The sequence below is a fragment of the Notolepis coatsorum genome, assembly GCF_963971535.1.
Source record: "Notolepis coatsorum genome assembly, chromosome: 1".
Classification (NCBI taxonomy): domain Eukaryota; kingdom Metazoa; phylum Chordata; class Actinopteri; order Aulopiformes; family Paralepididae; genus Notolepis; species Notolepis coatsorum.
Genome location: NC_140165.1, coordinates 190,206,065 through 190,228,513, shown reverse-complemented (window position 1 = coordinate 190,228,513; position 22,449 = coordinate 190,206,065). Strand labels below are relative to the sequence as shown.

The 22,449-nt window shown below is 42.0% G+C and overlaps 1 protein-coding gene across 1 annotated transcript in view; it reads left to right on the top strand.

Moving 5' to 3' along the window:
• Positions 1–5,005, top strand: part of eif4e1c (eukaryotic translation initiation factor 4E family member 1c) — a 38,151-nt gene extending 33,146 nt beyond the window's left edge. The window contains exon 7 of the mRNA XM_084318082.1: positions 3,869–5,005. Coding sequence (XP_084174208.1) covers positions 3,869–3,983 — 115 coding nt within the window. The 3' untranslated portion in view covers positions 3,984–5,005. The remainder of the gene's footprint in view (positions 1–3,868) is intronic.
• The last annotated feature ends 17,444 nt before the right edge of the window (positions 5,006–22,449 follow it).

The following is a 22,449-nucleotide window of genomic DNA, read 5'->3' as shown; positions in this document are numbered from 1 at the left end:
ATGATAGGGTGGGTGCTCTTTCATTAGATTCTATATTTATTACATCATGATGATAGGGTTGGTGCTCTTTCATTAGATTCTATATTTATTACATCATGATGATAGGGTAGGTGCTCTTTCATTAGATTCTATATTTATTACATCATGATGATAGGCTAGGTGCTCTTTCATTAGATTCTATATTTATTACATCATGATGATAGGGTTGGTGCTCTTTCATTAGATTCTATATTTATTACATCATGATGATAGGGTAGGTGCTCTTTCATTAGATTCTATATTTATTACATCATGATGATAGGGTAGGTGCTCTTTCATTAGATTCTATATTTATTACATCATGATGATAGGGTAGGTGCTCTTTCATTAGATTCTATATTTATTACAGCATGATGATAGGGTAGGTGCTCTTTCATTAGATTCTATCTTTATTACATCATGATGATAGGGTAGGTGCTCTTTCATTAGATTCTATATTTATTACATCATGATGATAGGGTAGGTGCTCTTTCATTAGATTCTATATTTATTACATCATGATGATAGGGTTGGTGCTCTTTCATTAGATTCTATATTTATTACATCATGATGATAGGGTAGGTGCTCTTTCATTAGATTCTATATTTATTACATCATGATGATAGGGTAGGTGCTCTTTCATTAGATTCTATATTTATTACATCATGATGATAGGGTAGGTGCTCTTTCATTAGATTCTATCTTTATTACATCATGATGATAGGGTAGGTGCTCTTTCATTAGATTCTATATTTATTACATCATGATGATAGGGTAGGTGCTCTTTCATTAGATTCTATATTTATTACATCATGATGATAGGGTGGGTGCTCTTTCATTAGATTCTATATTTATTACATCATGATGATAGGGTTGGTGCTCTTTCATTAGATTCTATATTTATTACATCATGATGATAGGGTTGGTGCTCTTTCATTAGATTCTATATTTATTACATCATGATGATAGGGTAGGTGCTCTTTCATTAGATTCTATATTTATTACATCATGATGATAGGGTAGGTGCTCTTTCATTAGATTCTATATTTATTACATCATGATGATAGGGTAGGTGCTCTTTCATTAGATTCTATATTTATTACATCATGATGATAGGGTTGGTGCTCTTTCATTAGATTCTATATTTATTACATCATGATGATAGGGTGGGTGCTCTTTCATTAGATTCTATATTTATTACATCATGATGATAGGGTAGGTGCTCTTTCATTAGATTCTATATTTATTACATCATGATGATAGGGTGCTCTTTCATTAGATTCTATATTTATTACATCATGATGATAGGGTAGGTGCTCTTTCATTAGATTCTATATTTATTACATCATGGCGATAGGGTAGGTGCACTTTCATTAGATTCTATATTTATTACATCATGATGATAGGGTAGGTGCTCTTTCATTAGATTCTATATTTATTACATCATGATGATAGGGTAGGTGCTCTTTCATTAGATTCTATATTTATTACATCATGATGATAGGGTAGGTGCTCTTTCATTAGATTCTATATTTATTACATCATGATGATAGGGTTGGTGCTCTTTCATTAGATTCTATATTTATTACATCATGATGATAGGGTTGGTGCTCTTTCATTAGATTCTATATTTATTACATCATGATGATAGGGTTGGTGCTCTTTCATTAGATTCTATATTTATTACATCATGATGATCGGGTAGGTGCTCTTTCATTAGATTCTATCTTTATTACATCATGATGATAGGGTAGGTGCTCTTTCATTAGATTCTATATTTATTACATCATGATGATAGGGTAGGTGCTCTTTCATTAGATTCTATATTACATCATGATGATAGGGTTGGTGCTCTTTCATTAGATTCTATATTACATCATGATGATAGGGTTGGTGCTCTTTCATTAGATTCTATATTACATCATGATGATAGGGTAGGTGCTCTTTCATTAGATTCTATATTTTCTAGATCCACACTTGTCTCAGGGTTCACACAAGGTCCTTGAAGTTCTTAAAGTGCTTGATCTTCACAAGGTCCTTGAAGTGCTTAAAGTGCTTGATCTTCACAAGGTCCTTGAAGTGCTTAAAGTGCCTGATCTTTTACCAAAAAAAGTCACTGCCTGGAATTCCTTTAACGGCCAACAAGGTGCTTAAAAAGTCCTTGAAATTCAAATCAACCATTCGCATTGAAAGTTTTGTTCATCCATGATCAAATTGTTCTGAATCAAGAAATAGATTTTTTTTTATTTATTTAAAGTGTAAATAATTTAAAGCTACGATCCTTCCAGGTTCCTGCAGGGAACGCAACAAAAAGGAACTTCTAAAAAAAATAAAACGCCTATAGTTACAGTTTGATATTGCATCACATGTGGGCAGGGTAATAGTGGAAAGACGTAAATATAGGCAATCAAATTTGATCTGAATATAGAAATATGAGAAAAAGTCAACGGTGTAAACAATATAGTTAACTGAATATAAAAATAGGAGAAAAATAAATGGTAAATAAAGGTGCAGATGAGGGTCTGTTATATTATACGTTACAATAAATATAGGCAATAAAGACATTTTTTTTATCTACTTTTTCACCTCATTTTCTATTTTTCTCCCATCCCAATTTCGTATTATCCAATTCTCCCCTCCCCTGTCTCGAACGTTGCTAGACCATGCCTCCCACTGGTCGGCTGCAATGTGGATCAAGCCTTGCATCACGTGTCCCCTCCGGTACTCGAGGAGGCAGCCTGTCGCATCTTTTCACCTGCACAGCGCGATCTCTCAGTGGCGAGGAGTAACACTGCCAATTGTATTAATATGAACGACCAGCCAAGCCGGAAGCAACGCCCAGAGCTGGGCTCGAACCCAGCATATCCTGTGTTAGTGGCGAGCGCCTTGCCCACTGCGCCACTTAGCCGCCAGGCAATAAAGAATTTGAATCTGAAAATATCCGAATGAATCCTACCAATATTATGCAATGCCTTGCTGTGGTTTTCTTTTAATTACCTGTACAATCACCTTTTCAGGTGTCACGAGAATACCGAATGAGTGAATATGCAGGCTGTCTTGCCACCTCTGGCCACTAGGAGGCGGCACTAAGTCATTAGACTTAAGCAACCCATTCATGTTTCTGACATTTCTGACATCCTGCCTCCCTCTCTCCCTCTCTCTCTCTCTCTCTCTCTCTCTCTCTCTCTCTCTCTCTCTCTCTCTCTCTCTCTCTCTCTCTCTCTCTCTCTCTCTCTCTCTCTCTCTCTCTCTCCCCCTCCCTCCCTCCCTCCCTCCTTCTCTCCCTCCCTCTCTCCCTCCTCTCTCCCTCCCTCTCTCCCTCCCTCTCTCCCTCCCTCTCTCTCTCTCCCTCCCTCTCTCTCCCTCCTTCTCTCCCTCCCTCCCTCCCTCTCTCCCTCCATCTCTCCCTCTCTCTCTCTCTCCCTCCCTTTCTCTCTCTCTCTCTCTCCCTCCCTCTCTCCCTCCCTCCTTCTCTCTCTCTCTCTCCCTCCCTCCCTCCCTCCCTCCTTCTCTCCCTCCCTCTCTCCCTCCTCTCCCTCCCTCTCTCTCTCTCCCTCCCTCTCTCTCTCTCTCCCTCCCTCTCTCTCTCTCTTCTCTCCCTCCCTCCCTCTCTCCCTCTCTCTCTCTCTCTCTCTCTCTCCCTCCCTCCCTCCCTCCCTCCCTCCTTCTCTCCCTCCCTCTCTCCCTCCTCTCTCCCTCCCTCTCTCTCTCTCCCTCCCTCTCTCCCCTCCTCTCTCCCTCTCTCTCTCTCTCTCCTTCTCTCCCTCCCTCCCTCCCTCTCTCCCTCTCTCTCTCTCCCTCCCTCCCTTTCTCTCTCTTTCTCTCTCTCCCTCCCTCTCTCCCTCCTCAGACAAGGTCATAAAGACCGTCTGAACCTGCCCGGCAAAGGCCTGATTGGCTACCAGTCACACGACGACACCTCCAGCAAGAGCGGCTCCACCACCAAGAACTTGTACTCCGTTTGAAGAGACCCCCCTCCCTAATCACCACCCTGCGAGACCCCCCCCCCTCCCTAATCACCACCCTGCGAGACCCCCCCCCCCCCTGCATCACCACATTAACTTTGAGTTGTCAACTACTGTCCTTCCTTTTTAATGAAAAGAAAAAAAGAGAATTGTTAATAGTGTATAAAGTTGAAGCTCCGCCCCCAACCTGTGTAATGAGCTGACCACGGTGTGTTTCAATAGGTCCAGACAGGGAGGTGGGAGGAGCCTCGGTGTGGCTTCAGCTGATGCTGTTGAATTATTGAGAACATGAATTGAGTTACTTTTAGAAGAGTTTCTGTATCAGTGGCCCCTTAGCTCAGCTGAGGGAGCTTCTTTTTCCATTACTTTAAAGGCTTGGAGTTACAACAACAACAACAACAACAAAACCAGAGACTTTAAATTCACCCAACGTTCTTTTTCTTTTTCCCCTCACAAAACCTTTTTTTTTATAATTTTTTTTTACCTCGTAGGATTATAAGATAATAGGCGACTTATTTCATTCACAGCAGATTTTTAAGGGCAATTTTAACTTTGCTTCATCCGGAGGTGATGCACCTTTGCAGACGCACCACCTGCGTGAGACTCGGCATCTTAAAGGTTCACTGACCCATAGCTGTGGTCACACTCCAATGTCTGGGATTTGGGGAAATAAATAAAAGGCCACTAATTGTTTCAGCCATGCTGGAATTGTGGAATATTGCTTGTAGTACTATTTTGAACTCTTGTTTTTCTTTTTTTCTTTTATATATATATAGTTTTTTCTTCTTCTCCCCATTACATTTATTTATAATGTATGAATTGCAGTTGAAGTATTTAGTTGGAAGGAAACCATGGAACCTGTGTATCCTTGTTTTTTGTGTTTTTCTTTCTATAATTCTTTTTTATTATTTTGTTACTGAGGAGGTTAACATTGTGGACTACTGCTTAATATAGAACTTATTTTCTTTTCTTCTTCTTTTTTTTACAGTGTGTATCATACAAGTAAAGATGCCTGGCCAGAATTAGCTTGTGCTTCACTGTTTTCTTCCTAAGAAAAAAAAGAAAAACCTGTAGATATGTCGCAAAGGAGGAGATGATATTCATTGTGAAATGATTTTTGCTCATAATGTATCTTTATTATCTGTAATTCCAGGATGTATATGACCTTCTTTCAAAGTAAAGGTGACGTGCTTTGCATTAAAACCAGAGCCGCTTGGTTTTCCTTCTGCACCGACCTCGTATCGACCACGTTTATATAGAGCTTTTATCCAGAGCGCTTTACCACTCACCCGTTCACTCACATTCACCCGTTCACTCACATTCACCCGTTCACTGACGCATTCACCCGTTCACTCACATTCACCCGTTCACTGACACATTCACCCGTTCACTGACACATTCACCCGTTCACTGACACATTCACCCGTTCACTCACCCGTTCACTCACACATTCACCCGTTCACGGACACATTCACCCGTTCACGGACACATTCACCCGTTCACGGACACATTCACCCGTTCACTCACACATTCACCCGTTCACTCACACATTCACCCGTTCACTCACACATTCACCCGTTCACACGGCGGAGGTGCCAACCTGCTCATCCTAAGTGTCTCGCTCGAGGACGGTGGTGGAAGAAGTACACAGTTCCTTTACTTAAGTAAAAGTAGAAATACGCAGATAAATGAGTACTCTGGTAAAAGTAGAGAATTATTTGTTATTGAATGTACTTAAGTATCTAGTGGCCGCTTGTCACTCCCCAAATGTATTGACCAGCATCACGATGCAGCACCCACTTAGATATGTCCTACTCGGCTAACAAAGTTGTGGATGTTGAATGAGTTGAACGTCCAAGCTGCAGCTGATGTAGTTTGCAGGGTTTTATTGTCCAAAGGAAAGATGGATGACGATGAAGGTGAACAGAACAGTTGTTTGTTAGATAAGCAGTTCTTCCAACAGTGAAAGCAGGTTTGAAAGCATGAATCCTCGGCAGGTGCATACATTGCACTGATCAGCAGAGCCTCTTATAGTAGAGGTGGTGTGCCCCCTAGTGTTCAAACACAAATACAACACCACAAATAATACAACTTCTAATATGTCGGTTCTGGCTTCTACAGTATCTAAAGTAAAAGTACACATTCTACATTATGTTTGTGTATCCATTGACCTCTATATGTTGTGTTAAAGTGGTATGTGGTCCAGTTGTGCTGCTCTGATTACGTCCTCTTGAAGTTGACAGGTTTCAAATGTGAAATCATCTTCATACATTTTTTATTTTGTATATTATTGTGTTTTCTATGCAAAATCCTTTTCTTCAAAGTAACTAGTAACTGATGGGTTCTGATAAATGTAGTAGAGTAAAAAGTACAATATTTTCCTTGAAATGTAATGGAGTAAAAGTATAAAGTTCCCTAAAATGAAAATACTCATAAAGTACAAGTAGCTCACAATTGTACTTAAGTACAGTACTCGAGTAAAATACTTGTGAACTAGGGCGGGTCCCTCTCAGTTGATTGGTCAGTTTGGCGTTGGGGAAACACAATTTAGAATTTTAGTTGATAAAATGAACTCTACTGATTAGTGGATAAAAAGCCATGACTTCACCTAAGATGATCTCTAGTCTTGTGCGTCCCAGTTGTTTCAGTAGTAGTAGAGACTTGGTTAAGATGGCAGTATTTAAAACATACACTAAAGTTACAGGCACTACAACATAAAACATGCAGAAGAGATGCATAGATATGATATGATATTTGCATTTATAATGCGCCCCCCCCCTCCCCAGCCAATTTTTACATCGGTCCGGGGGGAAAAGAATACGAATAAATGGACAGGACTGCATGTTCACAATATAATACATTAAAAGTCAAGTGTTCAAGGCTTAAAGTCTTCAGAAACAGACGGCTCCTGACGAACACTTTCAGGTCTTTTATTATGTTGATGTTTTAAATTCTTAACTTATAATGTATTCCAGGAAGAGGGAGCTAACTGGTTCAGTTCTGTGTGTACCTTGAGGTACTGAGCACAGGGCAGACGAGCGTAGACTATAGTCGCTAATGTTGCGTGATGTGAAAGTACACAGATGGGAGGGGAGCAAACCAAGAATGGACTGGATAAATAAACGTGAGCCAGTGGGTGTTGCTGCCTCCACATTAGACAAAGAGGGCCTTTGTGAACAAGGTGCCGTGATCATGTGTGTGAACTTTACAGTCAGTCAGAGACCTTAGTGTGTTACGGTAGACGGTATCTAACACTCAGACCTTAGTGCGTTACGGTAGACGGTATCTAACGCTCACAGACCTTAGTGCGTTACGGTAAAAATTCACTGGTATGTAGAAGTTGCTACACGAATCCGCTTCAAGGCCCTCGACCTGGCATACTGTGCGGCAAAGGGAACAGCTCCCGCCTACCTCCGGTCAATGGTCTCTAACTACACACCCTCAAGACCCCTAGGCTCTGCATCTTCTAACTACACACCCTCAAGACCCCTACGCTCTGCATCTTCTAACTACACACCCTCAAGACCCCTACGCTCTGCATCTTCTAACTACACACCCTCAAGACCCCTACACTCTGCATCTTCTAACTACACACCCTCAAGACCCCTACGCTCTGCATCTTCTAACTACACACCCTCAAGACCCCTACGCTCTGCATCTTCTAACTACACACCCTCAAGACCCCTACGCTCTGCATCTTCTAACTACACACCCTCAAGACCCCTCCGCTCTGTATCTTCTAACTACACACCCTCAAGACCCCTACGCTCTACATCTTCTAACTACACACCCTCAAGGCCCCTACGCTCTGCATCTTCTAGCTACACACCCTCAAGACCCCTACGCTCTGCATCTTCTAACTACACACCCTCAAGACCCCTACGCTCTGTATCTTCTAACTACACACCCTCAAGACCCCTCCGCTCTGCATCTTCTAACTACACACCCTCAAGACCCCTACGCTCTGTATCTTCTAACTACACACCCTCAAGACCCCTCCGCTCTGCATCTTCTAACTACACACCCTCAAGACCAGTTTAATACTATCAATCATTAGTTCAACCGGTGTGTTTTCTTGTATATCACGTTTATCATGAATTTGGTTTTTATATTTAATGATAATTTATTTGCATCAAACCACACTTTCAACTTGGATAGCTCAGCTGCGACATTCTTTAACACTTTCTGTGCCAAAAACGGCTTATTACGTTTCTGGGTCGTTCTTCTTTTTTTTTCGATATTTTTATTCATTATCCATCCAGGGAGCCTGGTGTTACCATAGGGAATGAGTCTGAGATAGCCAAAGTGCAATACCGGCCGCATCCAGCTAGACGGCGGTATTGAGCACCCTTTGAAACCTTGTATCTTGGCCTGTGCGTCGATCTAATGTCTCCGGGTTTTTTTCTTTTTTTCAGGCAAGGGGAGTGGTTATAACGGTCGGATTGAGAAGAATCAAATGCTGCCGATGCATGATGTGTGGTGGATTATGTTGGCGACATGATGGACATCAATACTTGGAATTGCGATCAGATAATTGGAATATTCTTTTTGGAGTACATCCTCGTCAAGGTAAGGGCTATATAGACTAGGCAGAATTTCAGAAAATGTGCTTGTATAAAGTGCTGAAGGCATTTCGTGTTTATTTTTGGTACACAACATTTCTAGGGGTATTAAGGAGTGCTGAATCCAAATTTGCTGTATACCAAGCTCAAAAATGTCAAATAAGGCCACAAAATTGAGAAATCCAACATGGCCGCCAGCACCAGGCCCTCTCTCCACAAAAACAGGTGCTAAACCCACAGTTTTTATTCTACTGACATGAAACTTTGCACAGAACATCTGCACCTATGGAGGAAGAGAGTAGGAATATAGCTGGGGTGCAACCATGAGTAACAGGGTGTTTTTGACTGTCTAACTGTAATCTTTGTATAGGTGAGGATAAAAAAATGACATTTATTCAGTGTTTGCAGGAATACGACAGCAATTTGGTAATAACTGTACAGTGTAGGACACCAACATTAGAATCCCCCAAGTCTTAGCTTTCTTCAGGCACCAAGTTTATGCAAGTAGCTCTTATAGCTCTGGATATATAAGCATTTTAATGTAAGCATGCTGTTTTAGGCGAATTTTCAAAAAATAAATGGTGGGGCTTAATGAGTTAAGTGTGACTACACAAGGTACAAACCTGAATTAAATGTGCTTTTGTAAGTTTTCTTACATACATCAACAAGGACGTAGTCACACCGGAGATTCAAGAATCCATACTTGGCGCAGAACACCTTGGACAGGCACAACTGAACATGTTTGTGGACAAACGTTTGTGTGAACCTCCAGATAGTGACCAGCACCTGAACCTGAAATCACCCATTCGAAAGAACAAAGCCAAGACATTTGCCTCTTTGTATGAAGTTGTGCAACTTTCCAAGAACAAGCAAAACACCATCAAAGTGGACAGGCAGATTCTACAAAGGCTCATCACAGCTTACAGAGCAGGTCGTAAGGTAGACCATGACAATATCCTCCAGCATGAGCTCAAGCCCATCACGCCATCTCTGGCCACAACTAACGGGAGTCCATTCCACCAACAAGTCTGTGTTAGCAAATATACTGACGAAACAAGTTAAAACCCCTGCAGATCTTACCCTTCAGGGACCCAGCTGCCTGGTCATTGATGGCCAAGCTCTGGTAATGGCACTCGGAAAGCCACCTGACACTACAACATTTGGTGACTATGCCAACAAGTTCACTGACACTGTGTTGAAGATGGGAGCAAAATACCAGAGGGTAGATGTCGTCTTTGACAGATACCATGACCAATCCATCAAAACAGGCACAAGGGTGAAACGCAAACAGCGCCACAGACCAGTATGTCGTGAAATCAAAAACAAGTCTGTTCCACTTCCTGCCGATTGGTCGAGCTTCATGGCCCTTGAAGACAACAAATCAGATATCGCTCAACTACTCTCAAACCACCTGATAGAACACAGCCCGGATGATGAACCTGTAGTTGTAGTATCAGAGAGGTTTGCTGAAGCGACAACTGTCAAGTCAACAGATCCAGATCTTGAAGTCTCCTCTCTGAGTGCTGACCACGAGGAAGCTGATACACGTCTGATTTTCTCATCCAGGCTCCAGTGGAAACAATCGTCGTGTCAGCGCGTGACACAGATGTGCTGCTTCTACTCTTGGCTCACTATGACAGAATCCGATGTACGCATCTCTACATGAAAGCTGGATCTCTACATCTCTACATCCACCTGCAAGACTGTATACTCTAGACTGTTTGTCGTTAACAGAATTGTGAACATAATGCCTATAACAGAGAGAAAAAAAGGAATGAAGGAACAGAATAAATCACTGTAAGGACAATTGTATCATGTGTTAGAATATACTTGTACGGGAGCTGGCTATAATCTTTTAATTATCTTCTACTCTATTCTATTCAGGAAGAGTCACATGGCATGTATCGAAGCATGCAACTGTAAGAAAGTCAACACCTGCCGGAACACAGAGGAAGAGTGTGAATAAGCTGTCACTGTAAGGATTACTGTAACAAGTATTCAAACGTACAGAGGAAGATTCCGGTAAAAAGCGGGAAGGTGGAATAGCTTTCATGTTGAACAACAATTGGTGTGATCCAGGCAACGTGAAGGAGCTTTCAAACCACTGCTCCCCAAACCTGGAGTATATATCCATCAAGTGCCGGCCATTCTTTCTCCCGAGAGAATTAACGTCGGTCATTCTGATCGGAGTGTATATTCCACCACAAGCAAACACAGGCGACGCGCTCTCCAAGCTCCACAACGAGGTAAACAAGCTCCAAGCAGCTAACGTTGACGCTGCTATTGTGGTTGTGGGTGATTTCAATAGCGCTAATCTGAGAAAAGTGCTGCCAAAATTCTACCAGCATGTGACTTCTTCTACCAGAGGCAGGAATATTTTAGACCATTGCTACTCGCAATTTAAGAGCGGTTAAAAATCACATGCTGCCAGTCCTTTCGGCAAGTCAGATCACGACGCCATCTTTCTTGTACCGCAGTATAAACAAAGTCTCAAGCGCATTCCTGTAGTATCGCGAGAGGTGAAGCGCTGGACGGTGGCGTCGGAGGAGACGCTCCAAGCTGCACTAGAATGTACAGACTGGGGGGTGTTCCGCGATAACACAGATAATATTAATGACTACACGGAAACAGTGCTGGACTTTGTTTGTACTTTGGTAGAAGAAACAATCCCCTCTACCACAATTAGAGTTTACCCAAACCAAAAGCCCTGGGTAGACAAATCCGTCCGTGAAGCTCTGAAGGCGCGCACCTCAGCATACAATGCCAGGCTTGTGACAGGCAACATGAATGACCACAAGGTGGTGAGATACAATGTTAGGAGGACAGTAATAGAAGCAAAAAGGCGCTACAGGGATTCAATTGAACTTCAATATGAACAGGCTGACTCTAGAGCTATGTGGCAGGGCCTCAGAACAATGACAGATTACAAAGGCACCTCCCTCAAACTGAACAGTGACATCCAACTGGCAAATGATCTCAATACCTTCTATGCAAGGTTTGAGGCTCGGAATAACAGCACCAGCCTACAAACCACTGCAATGGAGGAGGGGGGGGGGGGCACTGCTGATGGAGACTCAGTGTTCAGGATAACAGAACATGAGGTGAGGAGGACGTTTAAGAAAGTGAATATCAGGAAGGCAGCAGGTCCGGACGGTATCCCCGGCCGCGTCGCAAAAGTCTGTGCCGACCAACTGGCCCCGGTATTCACTGACATATCCTTAGAACAGGCTGTCATCCCCACCTGTCTGAAGAAGTCCACCATTATCCCTGTACCCAAAAAATCCAAGCCAGCTTGCCTCAACGACTACCGCCCTGTAGCTCTCACCTCCATAGCCATGAAGTGCTTTGAGAAGCTAGTGAAGGGCTACATCTGTTCCTCCCTCCCCATCAACCTGGACCCCCTGCAATTTGCATACCGCCCCAACAGGTCCACGGAGGACGCCATAGCCCATGTGCTGCACACAGCAGCATCACACCTGGACAAGAGGCAGGGGAACTATGTGAGAATGCTATTCATCGACTACAGCTCAGCATTCAATACCATAGTCCCCTCCAAACTCATAGCCAAGCTCAGGGACCTGGGCTTGAACTATGACCTCTGCCAGTGGGTCTTGGACTTCCTGACGGGCAGACCCCAGGTGGTGAAAGCAGGCAACTACACCTCCTCATCCAGCACTCTCAACATAGGGGCCCCCCAGGGCTGTGTCCTGAGTCCCCTCCTCCACTCCCTGTACACACATGACTGTGTGGCACAGCGGAACAACAACACAATCATCAAATTTGTAGTGGTAGTAGTGGTGGGCCTGATCTCTGCAAACGATGAGAGGGCCTACCTGGAAGAGGTTAAGGTTCTAGCGGGATGGTGTCAAGAGAACAGCCTCTCCCTGAACATCAGCAAAACAAAGGAGATGATTGTGGACTTTAGGAGGTCGGGGTCAGGGACTACAGCCCCCTCAGCATCGACGGGGCACCGGTTGAGAGAGTGAACAGTTTTAAGTACCTCGGAGTCCACATATCCGAGGACTTGACATGGACCACACACATTGACAGTGTTATCAAGAAGGCACGACAACGCCTCTACTTCCTTAGGCTCTTAAGGAAGTTCAACGTGAGTCAGAAGATCCTCAAGAACTTCTACTCATGCACAATAGAGAGCATCCTGACTGGCAATATCACCTCCTGGTTTGGGAATAGCACTGCACAAGACCGCAGCAGACTACAGAGAGTGGCCCGTTCAGCCGAACGCACAATTGAAGGTGGGCTTCCCACTCTCCAAGACATTTACAACAAGCGGTGCATGGGCAAGGCTAAGAGAATAATCAAAGACTCCAGCCACTCAAACAACTGCCTCTTTGAACTGCTGCGATCAGTAGGGTGACCAGGTGTCCCCCTTTTGGTTGTACTGTCCCACCATTTGACCAAATGTCCCGCGTCCCTCATATTGAGAGGATGTCCCTCTTTTCGAAGCCATAAAAAAACATGCGTCTAAAAGCCCCTCCCTACAGACAGTAAACGTAGCAACCCGCCTCTTGTCCACACACATTGCTCTGATTTGTTATAGTACTTTAGCGCGCTGCTTGCCTGTTTGTGACGTGACTGAGACTGAGTCGTGACGCTACCTCATATCGCAGATCTGATTGGTTATAGTAATTTAGCGCACTGCTCTGCTCGTGAGAGTTGAACTTGTGACGCTACCTCATATCGCAAATCTGATTGGTAAAAAAAAACACAACAACATTACAAGCGAACTAGTTCAAGATGGAAAGCAGTAAAAAGAAACGGACCTGCAGTTACAACCAAGACTGGCAAACGACACATGACTGGGTGAGGCAGATGGCAGGCAATCCGCAGCAGGCTTTCTGTGTTTTGTGTCATAGTTCGTTGAGGAGAATACGACTTGAAGCGCCACAGTGGACGTGAGTCTCAAATGAAAGTGGCTCACCAAAAAGAAACATCCAGATCTATGGATACGTTTCTTTTTAAACCAAACAATGATAGCCAGACGGACAAGGTCACTGCAGCGGAGATAACAAGTGTCTATCACACAGTTAGGGTGACCAGATGCAAACACAAGACATTCCTGTGATGACGTTTGAATATTTAAAACAGATGTTAGGTGGTATTTAATTTGTATTTATTTTGATTTAACCTTTAACCTTTGATTTAAATCTATTCAGTGAAGACCATGGCAGTTATTCTAATAAAAAATTTACATTATCTATCTGTCCCACTTTGTCCCACCAAAATCTTACTGTTGTCCCACTTTGTCCCACCAAAATCTTACTGTTGTCCCACTTTTGGACTTTTTGCATCTGGTCACCCTAGCGATCAGGCAAGCGATACCGGAGTCTCCATGGCAAGCACAGAGAGACTCAGAAGGTGCTTCTATCCCCAGGCCATCAGGATGCTCAATGAATGAACAATGAACAATAAGCAAACCATCAACACACCCACAGCGCACATACACTCACTTAAATAAACAACACACTGTATCACCCACTTTACCACTTTAGACACAATTTACACTTTATATTTATATTATTGGTAAGTAAATTGCACATCATTCTCATTCCTTATTGCACCTCACCACTACAAGGTGGCACCACAAGCTAAGCTATACCTCACCATTTTTGTACCAGCTGTACATACTGTATATATAGAAACACTGAACAATTTTGTTGTTTACACTTGTTTACGTACTTGACTTCTTGACTTTCTATTTTATACTTATTATACTTATTTTATACTATCTTGTTATTATCTAGCACCCTCTCAGGAGCAACACAGAAAGAAACATTTCATGCAAAGTATTCTGTATTCTGTATGATAACTAATAAAGAAACTTGAACCTTCACTTATATTGATATGGTAAAATAATATTTTTATTTTATTATATTATAATCTATTCTATTCGGGAAAAGTGGCATTGGATGAATCATGCAACTGCAAGACACCTGCGACACCTGCCTGAATACGATTGATGACTGACAATAAATTACTGTACCTAAGCTACTGTATGCATATTAAGGACTATCTAATTTGCATAAATGACATGTTGATTAAAAAAAATCAAGAGAAAAGAGTTTGATGAATAAATCCATGGCCTGGGATCATCCTGCTTTTCTTTCTTATTTGGTTGATGAGTTATGCATCAATAACGACCACCGTTTCTGCTATAAATATGAGTTTCAAGCAACATTTTCACAACTGATCTAAAATCAGGATATGATTTTAAATTCCTCATGTATGCAAACATATAAAAACACATTTCATTCATGTTTCTACCTTGTTTAGTCAAAAAGATATGCACTTAAATAGACTTCAGCCTGGCGCTGGCGGCCATGTTGGATTTCTCAATTTTGAGGCCTTATTTGACATTTTTGAGCTTGGTATACAGCAGATTTGGATTCAGCACCCCTTAATACCCCTAGAAATGTTGTGTACCAAAAATAAACACGAAATGCCTTCAGGGTTATGATTTTCTGAAAATTGACCCTGTCTAATATGATATCAATCTTGCGTTGATCCAAGCATGTCTTCACCTCGATCCGAACATGTGTGTAACGTTAGTCCACATGCCGTTGGTGACGATCAAAGCATCAAAAAACGACCCCCCCCCCCTTTCATGCATTCATGATGAAACATAATACCTGTAACTGCCCCCCGGCATGGTGTAGAAATAATGATGCGGTTATGTTTTGTACAGATGCTTTTTATTTAATTTTCTCTTTTCTTTGCATTTAGCATTGCAGCACTTTAGCACTTTGTTTAGTACATCTTCGTTGCACCGTGAAAACTACAACGGTCAGAAACACAAAATAAAGTAACCATTAAGGGGCCTTTCTCACTCACCCATTCGGTTCCGTACCGTTCCGTTCTGGTCCGTTCCGAGATCTGATGCGAACTCCCCCCCCTCTCTCCCCCCTCTAGTTTGTGTACACACTCAGTCTTGGTGCGCTCTGGGTTTTGTTTACGGTTTGCGTTTTGAGCTTGTAAGCTTGCCGTAGGCGATGATGTCACACTCGAAAATGTAAACAGGAAGAGTTTAACACACGGTGGAGACTGGATGCTGATATAAAATAAACAAATAACCAATAAATATGAAGTTATATTTGAACCTCTGTTGTCAAGCCATGTCAATATAACCCACCCCCTTTTCTCACGAATGGATGGTGTTGTAGAGTTCGCTTTTGAGCGTTGCCCAGGGCTAACGCTAAGCTAACGGCTAACGCTAGTTAGTTTAGCCTAGTACTAGTCTAGTATAGCCACTGTAGCACTTATTTTTCAGCAAAGAACGTGCAATAAACAAAACGGATACATTCACTGTGTGTTCTGCCTCTCATTTGTTGATGAAACAAAACTAACATCAACACAATTGAACACCAAAAGCGGAGTTTAGTCAAATGGACGCTGATTTTGTTAGCTTACATGCTAACGTGAATGGAATATGCCAGTATAATAGTATAGCATTGTGGCAAACGCTAAGCTAATGGCTAACGCTAGTTAGCTTAGCCTGTTCAGCAGCTAACATTATCCCATTGCTCGTGGCAATTATATTGCATGTCATTGATCTACTGGTCGACCACGGCCGACTGGTTGGGCACCACTGGTCTAATAGAAATAAATGCATTCGAACAAGAAACCAATGTATAGACATAGCATGGCAAACAAAATTGCCAGGCCTAATGCGAGCCAGGGAAGTGCTGTGCTTTGTAACGTGGCTTCATGTTTTCATCCACTGAGCTGTGAGGCTCCACATGCTTGTTTTTGGTTGAGGTCGGAACTCTCAAATTGCCCATAAATATCGTTTTTGTGGGTATTGTCCAGTTGTTGCTGTGTGGTTTTATCTGCCCAAAATTCAAGCAAGCATGAAAAGCATTACAGTAACGACGTTGTGTGTGTCACGCCCCCCGCTCCCACTGGCCCGCACCCGAGACCACCTATTTCAAGTGTCCCAGGTTCAGCGGGGGGTAGTAACGCACGGTTCCAAAATAGAACCTTAACAATGTACAGTTTCCACGCCTAATGTATATACTCTTTTCTTTCTGGACTCTTTTTGTATCACAAACAGTACTGTAATTGCAAATCTGGTATGTCATAAATGTATAGATGTAGCAGTACTGTCTATCTGTATGTCATGTATGTCATATATGTTACGATGAATTGAAAATGGGGGACCCTGATGTAAACAAGACGAAAGTCTTTCTCTGGTCTGCATCCCCTTAACAATTGTATGTATTGAGCTGTACTGTACTGTACCCATTCTGCAATCTGTTAATAAAGTTTTCATTCATTCATTCATTCAACATAACATTATAGAACAGTAAAAAAAATGTTTATCGTCTTGACCAATGTGGTCATTTACAATACCTATGATATAGATTTGATTTGAGAATAATAGCGGATCCAGGCAAGAAACGGCAACGGTTATAGTATAATACACGCATAAGGCTATTCCTCAGCATTTCGGGAATGACCCCAGACTGATCTAAAAACATACTCATATTCACCACGGTATAACGCGCAAATGTATGCATGGGAAAATTATATCTTTTTTGCATCTTGACCGGAAGAAAGTCACTGTCAAATGACCATAGTATTGTATCCATAGCTATAATATAGAATATAGTTATAGCTCTACAAACAAGGTGACGGACTCCTATCTTTTAAAGCGTGGCAGTGCATAGATGGGGCCCAAAAAAGGCGTGGCACCCAATGTGTTAACAGCTTTTGGAGGTTCTCTCCCTCACAGAAGACATTTGTATCGTCTGCAAAAATTAAATGTTTCAATATTTTAGACGCATTACCTATATCATTTATATACAGTATGAATAGTTTCGGGCCCAGTATTGACCCTTGCGGCACACCACAGATTATGTTTTACTGAGTGGACCTGTTACATTATTATAGTACTCTTTCTTACATTTTCTAACAATATCAGTTAGTTTATTTTTGTATAGTTTATACTTAATTTCTTTCTCTTTATTTCTATGTTTTATAAATTCTCTATATAAGGTGTTCTTTTTTTGCAAGTATTCAACAGACCTCCTGTAATCCAGGGTTTGTCAGATTTTTTTTGCATTTGTTCTACTTTGCTGCATTGGACAGCTTCTGTTATATAACAGCAGGAACATATTGAGAAAAGAATCATAAGCAGAATCCACATCTATTGATTCATATACATTTCTCCAATCCTGTGATAAGTTATTTTCTGAACCTATTTAAAGTCTCCTCCGTTCTTAATCTCCTTTGCAAATTACTTTACTATCAACCACTTTAACATCACAATGATAGACTACAAACACCGGTAAATGGTCACTAATGTCGTTTATTAATAGTCCACTCTATATTATCTATTAAATTATTAGTAAGTATATTATCTATTAATGTTGCTGAGTGACATGTGATTCTACTTGGTTTTGTAATAATAGGATATAGACTCCTACTATACATTGCATCCTTAAATTCTTCTATCAATGATAGTTTGTTAGGATTTTAAAAAATCTATATTATAGTCACCACAAATAAAAGTAACCTTCTGGTCGGTGTTTGTAGTCATACCTTCCATCGTTTCTCTGAATCTTTCTATGCTAGAGCTGGGAGCTCTGTAAATGCAACTGACAATGATATTCTTCCTTTTTCCCAAGTCAATTTCAATAGCAATACATTCACATAAGTCGTCATTTACCATCGTCATACTTTCAACTATCTTGAACTTTAATCTTCTGTCTACATATAGTCACTCCTCCATTTTTATTTACTCTATTCATGTAGTTAAAATGATATCCCTCCAACTCAAAATCCACCCCTTTCTCCAGGTTGATCCAGGTTTCCGATATTGCAATTATGCTGAATGGTTTGGTGAACTGTTCTAGATAATCTTTAATCTTATTCAAATGAGCATATAAACTCCTGCTATTGAAATGTATGATCGATATGTTGTGTTCTAGTTGGAATTTATCCTTGAACTGGTCATCAGAGTAGTAGCGGCAATTACTAGATTCAAGATTCAAGATTCTAGTCACATTATTAAAGAAATTCCTCTGGAACGCCCTACCCAAAGCTGTAAAGGAATGTGAATCACTACCCACTTTCAAAACCACTCTCAAAGAACACCTACGGGAGACTGCAATTCGAAACTGGCCCCTGCAAATGTCCGACTCCTAACCCAGTAACACACGAGACCCTCTGTAAGGTTTCGTCGATAATCCAATGTACAGTTACCCCCCACCCCACCTACCCATCCCCCCCCACCCCACCTCCTCCAATGTACAGTTTCTTCGTCAAATGTATATACTCTCTTTATTTTTTTTGTTTACTCTTTTTGTATCACAAACAGTACAGTGTTTGTAAATCTGGTATGTCATAAATGTATAATAGATGTAGCAGTACTGTCTATCTGTATGTCATATATGTTATGATGAATTGAAAATGGGGGACCCTGATGTAAACAAGACGAAAGTCTTTCTCTGGTCTGCATCCCCTTAACAATTGTATGTATTGAGCCGTACTGTATTCTGCCCTGTCAAGGCAGACCGCAGTAACTTCAAAAAAGTGAAACTGAGAAAAATGGCTTTAAAGTTTTTTGACTTGCCATCCAAAATGTGTTATAGGTAGATAGATGATAGTACCCAGATTTAACATGTATTAATTTAATGAAGTAATCTTTAGGCATACAAAAATATGACATAATTATTTTAATTAACCCCCAAAAAGCAGATACTGCACTCTGCTGCACAGTTCCCTTAAATAATTATACAGGTAATGTACAGGCAAAGTGCAGTAACTTCAAATACAATGTTGTTTTCCCTCCAGCTTTCATAACTTAACCTAGCCATTTTATTTGGATCATCATCATTCCAATATATTCAGGTGTTAAATTTCATTTTCAAAATGGCTAGGTTAAGTTATGAAAGCTGGAGGGAAAACAAATCAAATCAAATCAAATCAAATTTATTTATAGGGCCCGACAACACACGTTAATGTCCCCATGGGCCGTACAGGTCTTCTTTAAACAAGTCAAGAAGACAACATAACAATAAGTCAAGAACAGAACAAGAACACCATAGGGTCCAAACATTTTTTAGATGAATGCAAATAAATGAAAGAATGCAAGCACTCCCAGACATACCCCACGCGAAGGTAAGGAAAAACTCACTAAAACCTAACAATAGGGGAAAAAAGCTCCACAGGCAATGTGGAGGAGAGAAACCTTAGAAGGGCCGTTCAAGGGGGGATCTCCCTTCTTAGATGTCGGTGATAGTAGTGTTGCAGACGGACAGTTGGTAAGCATGCACTCATGTGTGTGGTGAGACACAGATGAGTGCATGCAATAGCAACTGTACATTTTGAAAAATTAAAGATAGAGCTAATAGCGATAGCAACTGAACATTTTGAAAGATTAAAGATAGAGTTGATAGCGGATCTATTTGAGGCACAGGGGCGGCGCAAGAGGGTCACGTCCTCCCCGTCTTAGTCACGGGACATTCAACACTCCGGTCGTTGCTCAGGGACAGCCGGAGACAGGGGGAAGGGGGGTGGCGCAGAGAGGGTCGCGAACTCCCCGACATCATCGCGGGACATCCGGCACTCCGGTCACCACTACGAGACCTCCGAAGACAGGGGGGCACGCAGAGGGGGTCGCAATCTCCCGGCCTTCGTCACGGGACGTCCAACACTCCGGTCAACACTCCAGGACAGCAAGTCATAGGAAGACAGGGAGACGGGACAGGCGTTAGACAGCTCATGAGATTGTAGTAGGCGGACATAGCAATAGATACAAGTGGTAGGCATATATGTGAATGGAGTAGATATATGAAGTAAGCGTATTATGTGAATAGAATAGAAGTACTTAACCCAGCAATGAAACCGCGTTGACTGTTAATCTGTTAACAGTCTGTTAATCAGTTGACAGGACCACGGACAGACGGCGGTGAATAACTGATCCAATGCCTCGGAGGTGCATGTAGAGCAGTCACTACAAGCTTGGCCAAGACCCCGAGGCATCCATCACCTTGGTCAGCGCCAGGAGACGGGTACTCAGAGAGAAGGGGGAGGGAGGGGGGGGGGGGGGGGGGGGAGAGGGGGGGGGGGAAGAGTTAGAGAGTTCCCATGTTTGTGGTGCTGCAAAGGAGCAGACATGTAGTACCCTGTAGTGCCATGTAGTACAAACAACATTGTATTTGAAGTTACTGCACTTTGCCTGTACATTACCTGTATAATTATTTAAGGGAACTGTGCAGCAGAGTGCAGTATCTGCTTTTTGGGGGTTAATTAAAATAATTATGTCATATTTTTGTATGCCTAAAGATTACTTCATTAATACATGTTAAATCTGGGTACTATCATCTATCTACCTATAACACATTTTGGATGGCAAGTCAAAACACTTTAAAGCCATTTTTCACTGTTTGGAAGTTACTGCGGTCTTCCTGGTTTTTGAGTGTGATTTTGTAGTTACTGCAGTTTTTAAAACCCCATATCTCCAAAACTGCGCGACATTAACATCTGAAACTTGGTCACAAGATAAAACATTTATTGACAAGTTCAATTTCACTCATAACTAAATTTTGACTTTTTTTGAGTTACTGCGGTCTGCCTTGACAGGGCAGTATTGTACCCATTCTGCAATCTGTTAATACAATTTTCAATCAATCACCATATTTAGTAGACATCGTTGTCCTAATAAATCAAATGAGTCTGCCACAGGACACGCCTCAAACTGGATTATTTCAAGCAACGGAATTCCAGTGAAACTCTATAAGCCAGAATTTCCAGTACAGCTGATTAGTACAGTACAACTACATTCCAGAGTCATGATGTACATTACAGGCTACATCACTACATCACACAATGTCTGCCGTTCCAGTCGCACCTGTTTGCACAAAGTGCCAATTCAAATAGACGTCGCAGCAGCAGCAGCCAACGCCCGGTAACCTCTGCTAACAATGGGGGTGGATTCAGACAACACCCATAAATCAAACATGTCATACTGTACATTTCACAATCCACGCTCTGCGGTGCGGTACACCTGTCACCACCACCACCACCACCCCCAGACATAATTACATGGACATCGGTTGCAGTGTTAATCATATTGGAATCTTCTGACGCAACAGGGATTTCACCCGAGCCCTTCAGAGAGACGGAACACATCTTAGCCAACACTCCGGGGCTTCACCTGAGCAGGGAGCAGGTACAACATTAGAGGCATGTTTCCGTTATGAAAGCCTGTCGAAATACCTGGACAGGAAAGCTCTTAAGAGCACTAGCAGGGGCACTGGTTCAGTGTCATTTTGACTATGCTTGCTTGTCCTGGCATGACAGTGCCCCCAGCAACTTGAGAACTAGACTTCAAACGGCCCAGAACAAGCTAGTTAGGATAGTCCTGCAGCTCCCCACTCGTACTCACCACCTCCTAGACCAGCCCCACTTGGTCCTGGGGGGGGGGGCTCAGGGTGGACACCAGCCCCACTTGGTCCTGGGGGGGGGGCTCAGGGTGGACACCAGCCCCACTTGGTCCTGGGGGGGGGGCTCAGGGTGGAAACAAGAGAGTATCCATGATAAAGATATGCCTCGTCTATAGGATTTAAAAAGGGGAGGTGCCAAGCTACCTTCAAGATTACTTTCAATATATAAAAAACAACCATAGTCATGAAACCAGAGGTAGAGACACAAACATAGTATCATAGCATATTGTATCTTAATGTTTTATGTTGATGTATGTCCTGTTTTTTAATACCAGGGACCATGATGGAAATAAGTGCTTGCAGTTTATCATGTTTTTATCCCTTGGATGATGTCTCCAATCCACAATCAAAATCAATCAATCAATCAATCGTAGGGTTTTGTTCCTTTGCCGAGAGACGGGGGTTGAAAAGAAACGCAGCCACAAAAGAACAAGA